The sequence below is a fragment of the Sinohyriopsis cumingii genome, chromosome 13 (genome assembly GCF_028554795.1).
Source record: "Sinohyriopsis cumingii isolate HCF-2022 chromosome 13, ASM2855479v2, whole genome shotgun sequence".
NCBI lineage: Eukaryota > Metazoa > Mollusca > Bivalvia > Unionida > Unionidae > Sinohyriopsis > Sinohyriopsis cumingii.
Genome location: NC_142973.1, coordinates 571,372 through 584,953, shown reverse-complemented (window position 1 = coordinate 584,953; position 13,582 = coordinate 571,372). Strand labels below are relative to the sequence as shown.

The 13,582-nt window shown below is 35.0% G+C and overlaps 1 protein-coding gene across 4 annotated transcripts in view; it reads right to left on the bottom strand.

Moving 5' to 3' along the window:
* LOC149784828 (MOB kinase activator 2-like) overlaps positions 1-13,582 on the bottom strand; it is a 135,395-nt gene that overhangs the window by 44,450 nt on the left and 77,363 nt on the right. The window contains exon 1 of one of the 4 annotated variants that reach the window (XM_089978385.1): positions 13,009-13,555. The exons of the other annotated variants lie outside the window; for them this stretch is intronic. Coding sequence (XP_089834511.1) covers positions 13,009-13,052 — 44 coding nt within the window. The 5' untranslated portion in view covers positions 13,053-13,555. Of the gene's footprint in view, positions 1-13,008; positions 13,556-13,582 lie in introns of those variants that run through there. 4 annotated transcript variants of the gene reach the window in all.

Sequence of the window (13,582 nt, the reverse complement as noted above, 5' to 3'; positions counted from 1 at the left end):
GTCTACTGTAGACTACATAAAAACTTGGTGTGGAATAGTGAAGTTGCAACAATGTAATTTGGGGGGCCCCGAGTGGCCGAGTGGTCTAAAGCGCTCTCCGTCACGGATCACTGCCATCTCACCGCTGTCTGCGTAGGTTCGAGTCTCGGGCTCGGCCAATGTGGATATGTGAGAAAGCTTGCCGGTAGCTTCTCGTGGGTCGGTGGTTCTTTCCGGGGGTTTCCCGGATTCTTCCTCCACCATTAATACTGGCCGCCATGTATAGCCTGTCTTGTGCTGAAAAATGGCGTTAAACCCTAAAACAACAAAAAAACAACAATGTAATTTGTGTCTGTGCAAGAATATGGATAACTAGCTCTGCTAGCCCAAGGTAAAGACAAGCTTATGCAGGATTTGATTATACTCCATTGTCCTACTTGAAATGTCACACATTAAAGGAGACCAGAAACCAATGGAAATATAGAATAATAATAAAAGTACTATAGCAGAAAACCTTATTCTGAAGTATCATCTGCGACCGTAATGCCAATATTTAAATATTGGCCTATCTTCTAGGAGCTGAATTTCCGTGACCTCGTATGCAAAATTTCCGCGCCTATTCGGTTACTTTCGGGACGTGACGTCATAGTAGCGACTCCAGCAGCCCAAGTGGGAGTTGCCAGAGTAAAAGACAATACCGTTTTGCGTTGCTTATGGGTGTAATAGAACATTAAGAAAAGCCTGTTGACATAAAAAAAAAAATCTTTTCCGAAAGATAAAGGCATAATGAAAGAATGGGTACATTATTACAAACGAGTCGAATTCAAAGCAACACCATACAGCACTATGTGCTCGTTACATTTCTAAAGGAATGTTACGAGAGGGATCATGAAAAAATAGCAGCTCAAAGATACGCAAATGCTAGGCCTAGACTAAAAGTTGGCGCTGTTCCAGACATACCTTTGGACATTTTAAATCCTGGGAAAAGTGTTAAATGTGTGAGTTACGAAAACAGGCAGAAAGACGAGTAAGTGACCACAAAATGCAACAATCAATCCACACATCTTTTATCTAATAACAGCAGTGCTAAAAACAAATCTGATAGCCCGACACCCTGGGCCCCTTCTGGTTTTAGTTCCGGCCCATCCTGTATTCAAAGTGAGGTGCCCGTCAGGCTTGTCGAAACAAAAATTGTTTGCCTGAGGAAACTTTGATTGCGCTGGTGAAATGAGTAAATGTATTTTCAAGATGTTGACATACATGCCTTAACACGGCACAATCTAAATCAAATCACCACTGTCCTAGGTGAAATTTAGATTTGATTTTAATCAAATGGAAACTTTTCTAAAAATAAGATTCTAAACCTGTCGTGTTTCGAGAAAACACGATTTTCAGTAATCTTATAAAAATTAAACAATTAAAAAAAAATGCATTGTATACATGTAGTATGCATAAACGGTAATCTGCAATAATTGGGACTGATATAAAACTATTCCTTGGGCAGTTTAAAAAGCAGCGATTAAAAAAAAAAGAGGTCAAAGTTTCACATTAACTGTCTAATAGAACGGGGGGGTATTGACCCCCCCACCCCTTGCCCCAATGTGCGACCGCCCATTTGACGTGCCTTTTCTCCCTGAGATACGCCTTATTATTCCTCCATGACAAGCCCCTTTTGCATATTCTGGTCAGTTCTGGCTAAATTGCAAAATAGCTAAAGTTTTGATTTAAGTACGCAAACGATAAAGCCGGTGTGACTAATGAACATAATCTTTATCCTTGGATTGATCTTGTGAAATAGACTGCCCTTCATACTTACTTCAAGGAAACCATGTTCGACAGTGTGAGTATGCGTAAGCACCAGCAACTGATTACCAAATAAACGATGCCTATTTTGTTGTTACTTACGATGCCATGGACTTAATTTTAACAGTTCAAATCTGCAGTCACAAGTTATCGTACTTGTAGCAACTGTTTTTCACACGTTTTATGCCCCACCTTATTTCCTTAGGTTTAAGTCTTAATGCATGTAACACTGTTTGCTGAATAAAATATTTATTCAGAATTAGTTCTTTAGGGCCACATATACTGCATGGTATATTTTGTTTTATTCCTTGTAATTTAATCATGATAATTAAACTTTTCATATACGGTAGAGGAATGTCAGGTGTTAACTGGCCGAGTTTCTTTGGCAAAAATGGAGATGCGATTTTGTTTGCAGAGAAAATTTCAAAGTGATCATTCATTTAAGCTAATTGGTGACAACTTTATTCTTTTAATTTTTTTTAATACTATAGTACTGTTGTAGTTGTTTAAAAATTCTGAAATTTACTTGAATAATGTTTAATCTTCACGTTCTATTTACTGAAGAAGAAATAAAGAAAGAAAAAAAAACTGTTGTATGATATTAATTATATCGTCCAGTGCCGGTTTAGACGTGTGTGCATGTGATTTGAATTTTTAACGTAGCTTTAACAATTTTTCAGTCATATTGCTACGATGTCTGCAGTGTGGCAGTTTAGACTGTGGATTGCATACGTTATATTTAAAAATGCTTTGGGGTTGGGTTTTTTTCTTCTGACAAATGAAAATTGACAGACATAATGTAATAATCGGGACTTCGCTGCGCAAAATTGAGAGATATTTCGAGATCGGGAGGTAGAAGAGGAAATACCCCCAAAGTCGGGAGGTTTTTCTCCCGGCTTGAGAGTTGACAGGTATGAACTGTCCGGGCTTGTGGAATTTCATTCAGGACTTTAATTTATTTAAGTCACCAGCCCGGGGCCTGTGCCTAACAAATTTCTTTTAGCACTTACCAGTACAGTACATAAACTATTATATCAGATTGCAGATTCAACTTTGAATGTGCAACCCAAATGTGGTCTCCTGTCTGCCTCGCTCGCCAATGTTTATGTTTGTATTCGAGGACTGGCTAGTATAGCGTTACGGTACCACGTGATCTGTCGTCTCATCAAAACTCGGAAAAACTCGGCAATTTACGGAATCGTGGTATCTTCCACGCAATATAATCACTACCCGCTTACGATATTTAATTTATAAATATTGCAGTCGAATTAAAATCTGTAGAGAATTACATACGTAAAAGGAAAATTTTGATTTCTAGTCTCCTTTAAACACAGCTTCAGAAAAGCAGCACCTTTGTGTAGTCTACACAGACACAGACACGCTGACTAAAAATTTATCAAGAAATTTTACAATGCATTTAAATTATGCAAAACAATTTAACTTTTAAAATTTCATTAAAAGTTGTCAGCTTATGTCATAAGCTCAGTCCATGTTGTATGATAACACAAATAATATGCCCTAGATGCGGTATGTATGTTTGAAAGGATAGTACTTGATTACTGTAAGGCTTGACTAACTTTAACACTCATGTGATCAAACTCACCCTGAATAAACTTTGGTTACTAAGCAACTGGACCCATTCAAAATGGCAAGATCAATGTCTTGATGATGGAGGCTCAATCTGGTAATGTAAGTTAACTTTTTGCAGTGCTCACAAAATATACCTTGAAATTAAAAAAAAAATGCTACTAATTCCAACCAGAGGGTAAACTACCCAATTTATTGTATTCTTGCTAAGAGTTTTAATAAACTGCTTATCAGTCCACAGAAAGTCTGAAGAGGCTAACATTCAGGAGAGCAATATCAAGGTATTAAAAAGCTCATTCTGGGAGTCAGTGCACACAATGTTACAAGTCACAGGTGTATTAATCTTTTATTTAGCTGACTCTCACTGTCTCATGACAATGGCATGACTATGATTGTTGTTGTTGTTGTTGTGGGGTTTAACGCCATTTTTCAGCACTTGATTGGCTATACATGGCGGCCAGTATTAATGGTGGAGGAAGAACCTGGGAAACCCAGGAAAGAACCACCGACCCACGAGAAGCTACTGGCAAGCTTTCTCACATACCCACATTGGCTGAATCTTAGACTCGAACCGCCACAGACAGAGGTGAGATGGCAGTGATCCGTAACGAAGAGCGCTTTAGACCACTCGGCCACTCGGGGCCCCGCATGACTATGATGCTGTCAGTAAAGTACAGGTAAGAATGACCTGAACTGGTGTTAGTCAATTTACTTCTTCTGATCAATGAGGGATTCTAAAATGACCTAATTTGTATTCCCTTTAAAGCCCCCTTACCCCTAATTATTTAACTGTGCCCAAGCTAAATTCAAAGTATAGTGTAATTAATAGCAATGAAACTGGCATTCTTGAGATTCTTACTATGCATAGATCAAAGGTAATCACTCAGAGTGTTTATCAATTACCCAATGGACATAATGGGGAATGTAGAATTTGGATATTTCAACAGGAGTTCCGATTAAAAAAAAACTATGTGGTCTGTTTTGCTTAAAATGACTTGAATTTTATTTCTTCTGGTTTCACTTGTAAGAGTACTTCTTAACATAAAAATGGGGGTGAGATGGGGTGGGGTGGGTTAAGAAACCAAATAAAATCTTCACAGCCCCTTTGGAATAGCCTCTGATTTGGTGTTGAACAACAACTACTTTATATTATCCTTCATGAACACAGCTATCCACTCTGAAAACTGCTAAAATTTCCATCATAATGTAATTAATTTTTTAATGTCATGCTTATAAATTACAAGGAATACCAGGCGAAACAACATTGTTCCAGGACCACTTGTCAGGGTAAGGTACTGGTTGCCTGTCTATTTAAGACACTGCTTTAAAGTTTCTTTTTAGGGCACTCTCTATGACATAGGGCACTCCATTGGTGCATTTAATGCATTCGTTTGCATTGCAAGTGAAACTGCTGTGTTGGTCTAGTGGTTAGAGCATCTGCCTTGGATGCAGGAGGTCGCTGGTTCAAACTCCAGCAGAGTGATACCAAAGACTTATAAAAATGGTACAGACACCTGCTTCACTTGTTACTCAGTATAAAGAGGTTAGAGTTAGGACTGGATGGGACATCACTATAGACTGTCACACTGCAGGCATCATCGTGATATGACTGCCATTTAAAAAAAATCTCTGTTAAAAATCCAAATCACACACACACAGACACACACACACACACTGGAAGTGAAAACTCAAGTCCTCTTGAGGTGATGTATCTGACTGGTCCCTCACTTCTGTAAAGACTCCAAATGAAAGTAACCGATAGTCCAACACTGTAAAGCTCTGCAACCTGGGGACAGGTACAGATTCCAGAACCATTGTGTGTATTTATTGATCACCCTACCCCAACCAGATCCCCATGTCTGAAGTCCTTATCTCGAATAGTATATTTGGAGGAGTTACACAGCATTATGAATGCATGCACTAATGAGCAACACAAACCCAATACTTTACCCACTTTTTCTATGAAAAATATGTGGATATTAAGCCATTATGGGGTAGCACAACTGATATCAAATATAAGAGTGTTATCAAACCTTCTGCAGGTGACTTTCAGTTAAACACAAATGACATTCATAGTCTGGAGGCCCCCATATAATAATTTCTTTGACGTAGATAATACCATACTGAGTTCATCTTAATATAAAACAGCATGAAAGAGACAAATATACAGCTACCTTTAGATGATCTGTCAGTGTGTGGGGATCATATCAGATGTATGAATCTAACTAAACACATCAAAACCTAAATACATGATGGACAACACTTTATCGTTTTGTTAATCTGATAGCACAGTTGATGATTCAGCAAAACAAAATATTGGTGTAGGGTATATATAACTAAGTAGTTAAGATTTCTTCCATTTAATTTGACATATAAAATAACACAGGAAATATATCCAAGTATATAAATTTACTTTTCAACCCTAAATGTATTTACCAATATATGACCAGCACAAAACAGGACATTCTATTGTAATTTATGCAAATGACATTCAAGTGAATTCTGAAGACTGGGTGTGATTTTCATATACTGATATTAAATCAATATAACAAGCTAAACTAGTTGCTTGGTTTTCACTCATGAACAGCGCCCAGAATGAAAACTGTCACTAATTCAAGAACCTTGTATGTGCCCCAAAAAGTTAATTTATATTTATAAGCATCATTTTCAAGATATAAAAACAGAAAATCACAGTGTCATAGCTACTTAATTCATAGATGTACCTCTGGAAGGAATGTTATATACAAAGGATGCTATAGATCACATCCATTATGAAGTAAAGGCTGTAAAGATACCAAGGCTATTTTTGACTGACACAAATGAATGCAATATTTTTCTCTTATGTTGAGTGCCTGATCTAATATAGGAGCCAAATGTGGACCTCATGGCTGCAAGTGACAATAAAATATTTGATAGAAACAAGGTTGGTGCCTAGGTTTACCTGTCCTTGAACTCGGAGTAATTATATGGTCACAGCCTTCTCAGTCAGCTGGCTGAATATATATATATATATATATATATATATATATATATATATAGAGAGAGAGAGAGAGAGAGAGAGAGAGAGAGAGAGAGAAAGAGATTAGTGATATCACTTTATACCAATGTAGGATATATATATATATATATATATATATATATATATATATATATATATATATATATATATATATATATATGCATATGCATCTTACTTAAAACTGTATTTCCATATTTAGCTCTATTTCATTTTTTTGTCTTCTACTTCTCTTCGTCCCTCTCCACAACAGGATGTATGGATCTTTAAACATGTCAATGGTTAACCCTCTAGTGTACCTTTTATGCAATCAAGAGGTACCATAAAGAATTGTCTAAGACTTCAAGCATTACCTTTATACCAGTAATTTTCCTCTGGAATCATGGAAACTGTCAGTGACTGTTGCTTTATGTCACCCATACAGTACTGTATAACTGTTACTATAATAATCTATTGCAAATGGTACGCAATTTTGAGGGAAAAAAACCTTCTGATTAAATACAGTAATAAACCTTTTTAAGTAGGAGCATGAACTTGCATCACAATCGTGCTAGAAAATGATGGACAAATCTAGTGTTGATTAGTGCAGCTTGCAAAACTGAATTGGATATAGCACCTGTTACCAAACTAGATTTGCCAAGGACACACAAAAATTCAAGTCTGAATATCGAAATAAACAACATAAAGAACAAAAATCCTTACAAGTAAATACGCAATCTTTAAAATGTATTGTTTAACGATGTCTTGCTTTAGAATCTCTCAGGTACAACAACTGTGATGTTTCAACATGATCCCACCCGAATGGTTTCAATCTGTGTAAAATGTGTTAACAAAATTTAGAATCTCTTCATTTTCATATAAATAGAGTAATTTGTTTTGACAAAATACATGATCTAAAGTATGTACAAGCTAATTTGTAAAACGAATGCTGACCCAAAATTATTAGAAAATTGAGGAACTTATATTTATCAATGAAGTACAGCAACTTTTAATTGCATTAGTGCAGAATAGAGAAAATCCAAACAAGGGCAGTTTCTACATAGTAGAAAGAAAATCTGTTTTTTAAATAAATATACTGAAACATTTCACAAGTGAAGTGGACACATTTTGTACTGTCACTTGTGGTTTTGCCGCTCAGTGTTTCCACTTCACTCATGAAGTAATACTATATTATCTACTACTATATTATCTACTCAAACAATGGAGATATCCTCTGTATAAATATTGCAGGTACAATTAAAAAAAAAGAACAACAAAAAGAGACAGTGGGAGGAATTTTTAAATCATCCTCCACTTGTCAATCTTTAAGAATTTCCCCAATACTTTTTGTTTTTAATAAGTAATATCAGGATTTCTCATGAATCCTGTGGAAGAAAACACTATCATTTTGTCCAAAAATCAGTTAGTAATGTCATCAATTCTTTTTGTGATGCAGTACAAATGACTTCTGTATTTTACTAGTACCCCTTAGTCACTAATCTATATGTATCCCTAACCTGTCATGCTTTATTCATAATGTTTATAAGAGTTAATACTAAACTTACACATACAGGCTTGATCAATTTTTCATTATAAACTATGATGAATTTGCAGTTTAGATGATTGCTATATTATAAATATAGAATATTTTACGATGTTTTGGAAGAGTTAAAAATTCAAGAAATAGGAATATATCTGTCTTCATGGGAACCAATTTGATTTTATTATTATTCTACAAACTACAAATATTAATCTTCCTGTAAATTGCTTATCTTTAAATGTTTAATTTGGTTAACAATTTCATCATGTTACAGATTACTGATTTCCACAACATTTTTCCATTATTTGCTGGGATTTTTCTATGCAGAAACATCAAAGTCAAAAATATTAATTGTTATCTCCCATCAAGAACTGGTTTTTCCTCAGTTTATTCAATTTTGAACACCTGGCGCTGTTGTCCTCCACAGTTGTCGACCACCATTCATTTCTTGCAGTCAGTGTATTGCTAATTCTTATCATGATGTGTTTGCATGCTTGTCATTTAGCCCTATACATACATGTATGTGCTTGCATGCTTGTCATTTAGCCCTATAAATACATGTATCTGATTAGCATGTTATCTTCTTGGCTGATACTTCAGTTAAAACAGCCAGTTTCAATATTTTAGCACTTCCTGGTGGTCATTAGCTTCCAAATGAAAATGGTGCAGCACAGAGCAAAGGTTGGGTGAATATTGCATATGAGCAGCAAGAGGTTTTGAAGCCTGTCGATTTTCTTCCACCATTCATTCTACACTGGAGTACTGGTTTATGTAGAAACTGTAACACATATAATGTCAAACCATACACTTATCAACTCAGAATAATTGACTATGATATAATACTGATTTCAAATGAAAATACATAAAAAAAATAATTAAAGGTTTCAATATCTTTTTAATTAATGAAGTAATTTGCAATAAAAGTTTTAAAGAAGGGTTATTTGATCTTCTTTTTAACTGTGTTCACATTTGACTTAGACAATGGATCATATGAGATGTAGACAACTGATAATCAATCATTTTATACTGATTCGGCAAATTACTGAAGGCATGAACTGGTGATACATAACCTTTATCTTCAATGTCATGTGAGAGCTACACTATTTGTTTAATAAGGGCAAAGTAGGACAGTGATTTGTTTCAAGTCACTGATACAATTGCTACAGTGATAACATGGCAATGATACCTCAGGCTTTTGGCCCTGACTGCAAAAGACAATGTGGCTTTGAGGATAAGGAATCTATATGGATTGTTTTTTTACTAAAAGATTAACAGAATCCATCACTTATATGGTGTCACTCTGCAGATACTGGGTACTTCTGACAGAGTGTGACAGGTGATGAAGAAGTTTGCATCTGTACCATGCACAGTGGTGAGAATGTTGGCATACATCTGTGCTAATTTCATATACTGTGGCTGAAATTTCATTACATCCTGTAATTGTGGAAATATTGCATAATCTAAGTACACAGCTGACCAAAATGGGTGCTCCCATGAGCTCGAAAAATCAGCTAGTCCAAAGTACACTAACTTTAGCAGTAACTAAATTAGTAAAAACATATTTTGCCAGTTCAGGCAATACCAGATTCTGAATGTCTTATGAATGAATTACAAAATATATAAAAAGTAATCAGCTCATTTCTTTTACAATTTACCTTTGAAATCCAAGAAGTGAAAATGAACAAGCAAACAGCATTTTTTTAAAAATAGGTGCACATCTTAAGTAAGACCAAGCTGTATATCCCAAAAAATTACACCCAACATTCATGCACCAAAATAAAGGGAATCAAAAGTTCTTTTAACAATATCTAAGATAAAATTGCAAGTCTTTTTTAAACAGCCATGATAACCAGTGAGAAACAACAAGGAAATTATTTTTCTTCACAAATTAAACCCTATGCAAGGTACTAAACTGTAGAGTGCAATCTTAACTGGAACAAGTATTGAAAAAAGAAATCCCACACAAAGGTCTGAAACTGCAAGCAGGAACAAGGCACTTCCCAGTTTCTGACTGCAAATTCTAACCTCTAAGACACAATTTCCTTATCAAATGCCAGCAAATATGATAAATTTCCTCTCGTTCAATTCTAGTGGAAATACTAATCTTAAACAGAATGTATTACCATTGGTATAGATATACCCATATAAATACATGCAATTTCCAGAATACCTTACTTCAAAGAAAGACAATGATTTGTTAGTCAACTTGCACCGTATACTAATTACTGTAAAACTGTTCTTCCAACAAAGCTCTGACTGACTGTTAAAAAATACAACAGAGACAGAATGTATGACAAGAGAAATACACCAAAAATTTAGGGCTATCTGACTAAGACTTAAACAGTTTTGCAAAATTGGAACACATTTAAGCATTTGATTATGCATTTTTTGCATTAAATATGCAAATATGCTGCTTATCTACAGCTCTGCCTTTCAGTATTAAAATCTCAAAAAGATATTAGAGTGACATCCTGTGATTATTAGATTTTCATATCTCACATTTTCAAAACTGCATTTATCATTTTTAAGAGGGCACAGTTCATATGAGAACATCATGTATGAATGCACCACTTACATTATGTTTCAGTAAATGTGTCTGATAAATAATTTTTCATTAACAAAGACACAACATACAGTTTATCTTTATTATCATCACAAGTACAGTGATTGTGAGTTATGAAAATGGCACTGAGGCATATGCAAACCCTTTACCTCATTCTAATAGAAAAGTGTTCAACTGGTTCAGTATGCTGACCTGTACAACACCTATTGCTGGAAAGATGATTTGGGAATAAATTGTTACTGAAATTACCACAGTTGGTTCTCAGCTGCATATGTAGGGTTGAGCAATCCAACCATCAGTGCAATAACAATAAGGAGTTTATATATTCATCTTTATACAGGTAGGCTGTCAAGTTTTTAATGTTACTTAATATTTCTTTTGTTAAAGTGTAGAAGGTAGAAATTAATTTTGATACAAGGATGTGCTACACACTGAGTGCTGAATAGTATATAATGTTTGAGTGGTAGGACTTGTCAGCAACTAAGGGTAAAATTACATCTTGTAACAATTACGGGTTGAATTACCTCTAGAAACAAATATAGCTCGAATTAGGTCTTAAAAGTTTTTTTAAGCAAGATCATGGCATATTTTAAACATGCCTAAAACATTTGTTGGGATTACTGACTATAGGCTGGAATTCTTTTAAAACTAAAACTGCACAAAGATATCTGACATTAATCATATCCTATGCATGATATACCATACTCACTTATAAGTCAAGCTGTAAACAACAAAGATCCAGATCTGCTGTAGCATAACGTGCCTGCAGACCAGGTTCTATCCTGTTGCTTCTACAGATTACTCCAACCAAACTTCAAAGGTTGGTGACATGGCTCATTATGTGACAGCAGATCTGGGTGTGTGCAGTTTGCAGTTGGACTCATCTTATAAGCGAGTACATATGGTAGTAGTGTTAATGAATGCACTCACCTGACATTACCACAGACAAACCATAACAAATATACAGTATATAAACAAATTCAAACAAAACAAATATATGCTGCACTGTTTACAATAGTCACCACATGGAAATAAACCTATTTTATCTACTTTTCTATTTCAGACTGTAAAATATATTTAGCATCAACAAACATTTTTAAATTCTGTCAATTCTGAATGTGAAAGACAACATTTATATAAGTAATTCATGTGGAATACTTAAAATACCTTGATTACCAAAAAATAATTATCACCAATACACAGATAAAGTTTCAAAGTGCGATGCGTACACTGTAGAGTTATGCAAGTGTTGTTGTTCTTGAACTGCAAGTAAAAACATAGCATTAACATGTACTGTTAAGCTTTAACTGTAGGAAGTCAAGTTATATTTAATTAGGCAAATAATTTTAAAAAAAAAACAAATGTGTTTCCAGTTGGCAGAATGTCCCTGCTTCTCATTGCTGACCCTCAACTTTTTCCCCAATGGTATAAAATTTGCTTTTAATAAAATCACATTGCCGAAATTGATTTGTGTATCTATAATCTGCCTATACAATCCCATTTCTACCCCACTACCGATTTCAGTAACGAAAACGATTAAAAAAGTGCCCAGAACTAAGTCAATTGAATCACCGATTTATAATTTCTAACCTGACTGTGACCAGAATGGCACTAATACTGGCATCCCATGCCCCTTTCATGCTTAACGGACTTTCCCAACAACAAACGGGTTGGTATAGTCAGACTATAACTGAGCTGGTTTTGTCCAGTACTTTGAAGTGCTGGAAATATTATTTGATTTATAGATAATCTTAAAAAAACTATAAAAAAACGCCTAACCTAATTTTAAAATTAGTGAAACAGGAAACACACATCACAGCCTTTTTCAGTAAAAAACAAATTTTATTTCATAAGCTTTTTTTTAAAGACTAATTTGTGTCTAAATATATTTTCTTACTAGTATTTAAAACCGAATTAAAAAATTACTTTCATACATCATAAGTTGTTTGTTTTCATTCAGAACTAACTGCAAGATCACAAGTTAACTTCTTGTTTACTGGCATTTTATACAGAGCCTGGAAAGGTTACTCACACATCCGGGCTCTACTAAGCAAATGGTGGCACTGAAGAAACTGTTTATCAGTGTACTGTATCAAAACTCTACATAAAAAAATGTCAAAATAGGGACATGAAATAATGTTAAAGAGTCAAGTGAAAAGAAACGAGTGACAGATTTCTGAAAGCACAACAGAATAATTGGGCAATTTTGTTTTTAGTCACAGATGACTTATCAAGTCACAGCATCTTTTATTATCTCTATCCTTTTAGGGGGTATTAATAACAACAGCTACATTTGGACTGACATGAATTCAGCTATGCAAATGTAAGATAACAGTGAAACTAGCCAGCCTGATCAATGGGCCTTTTGTATAAAAATTCCATCCAAGAAATTATGAAATACTTTGGCCTTTTCATCAGATAATGTTTCTAGCAAGAACTTGTACAGAGTGATCAGGACAGATGAAAGACATGCAAAATAAAAAGATAGACAGTAAGGGGGGTGTTACAGACAATAAAACTCAGACAAATAAGACAGCTTACCAGAAGTTGAAAACAAATAGAGCACTTGAGGTCATTTTCATCATTATTTGTATGTAGTTCCAAAACTGCTCTTTTGACACGGTGGCACCAAGTCAAAGGTTACGTTGCTGAAGAAAATACCATAGATGTTCAAACTTATTGGATTCCAAAAACGAGGTGGATGTTGTACCTGTACAGCAGGCTATTCAGGTGTCTATCAATTTAGAGGTCTATTCACTGCTACAGCCCGAGGGAAAATGGCACCACCAATTTAATCCTCTAGTTATACCCCTGCCCTGTCTTTAAGTCACACATGTTTCACACAGAATCACCATCTCATCTACTACAGCAGAAATGTGCTCTGGTTAGCTACACTTGGAAAAGGAGTGAGTACAACGATTCTGTTACAATGGGTCCTTTTTCACTACAATTCTCATTCATAAATTATTTAATATGCTCAATGCATAGTCATTCAATTTTCTTAAAATATGAAATAAGTCTGCCCTGGGTCAGGACAGAGTCAATATTACACATATACATGAATGTCAACATGTTTTATTTTGCTGTCTAGACAGCACAATTAGTAGCAACCTTG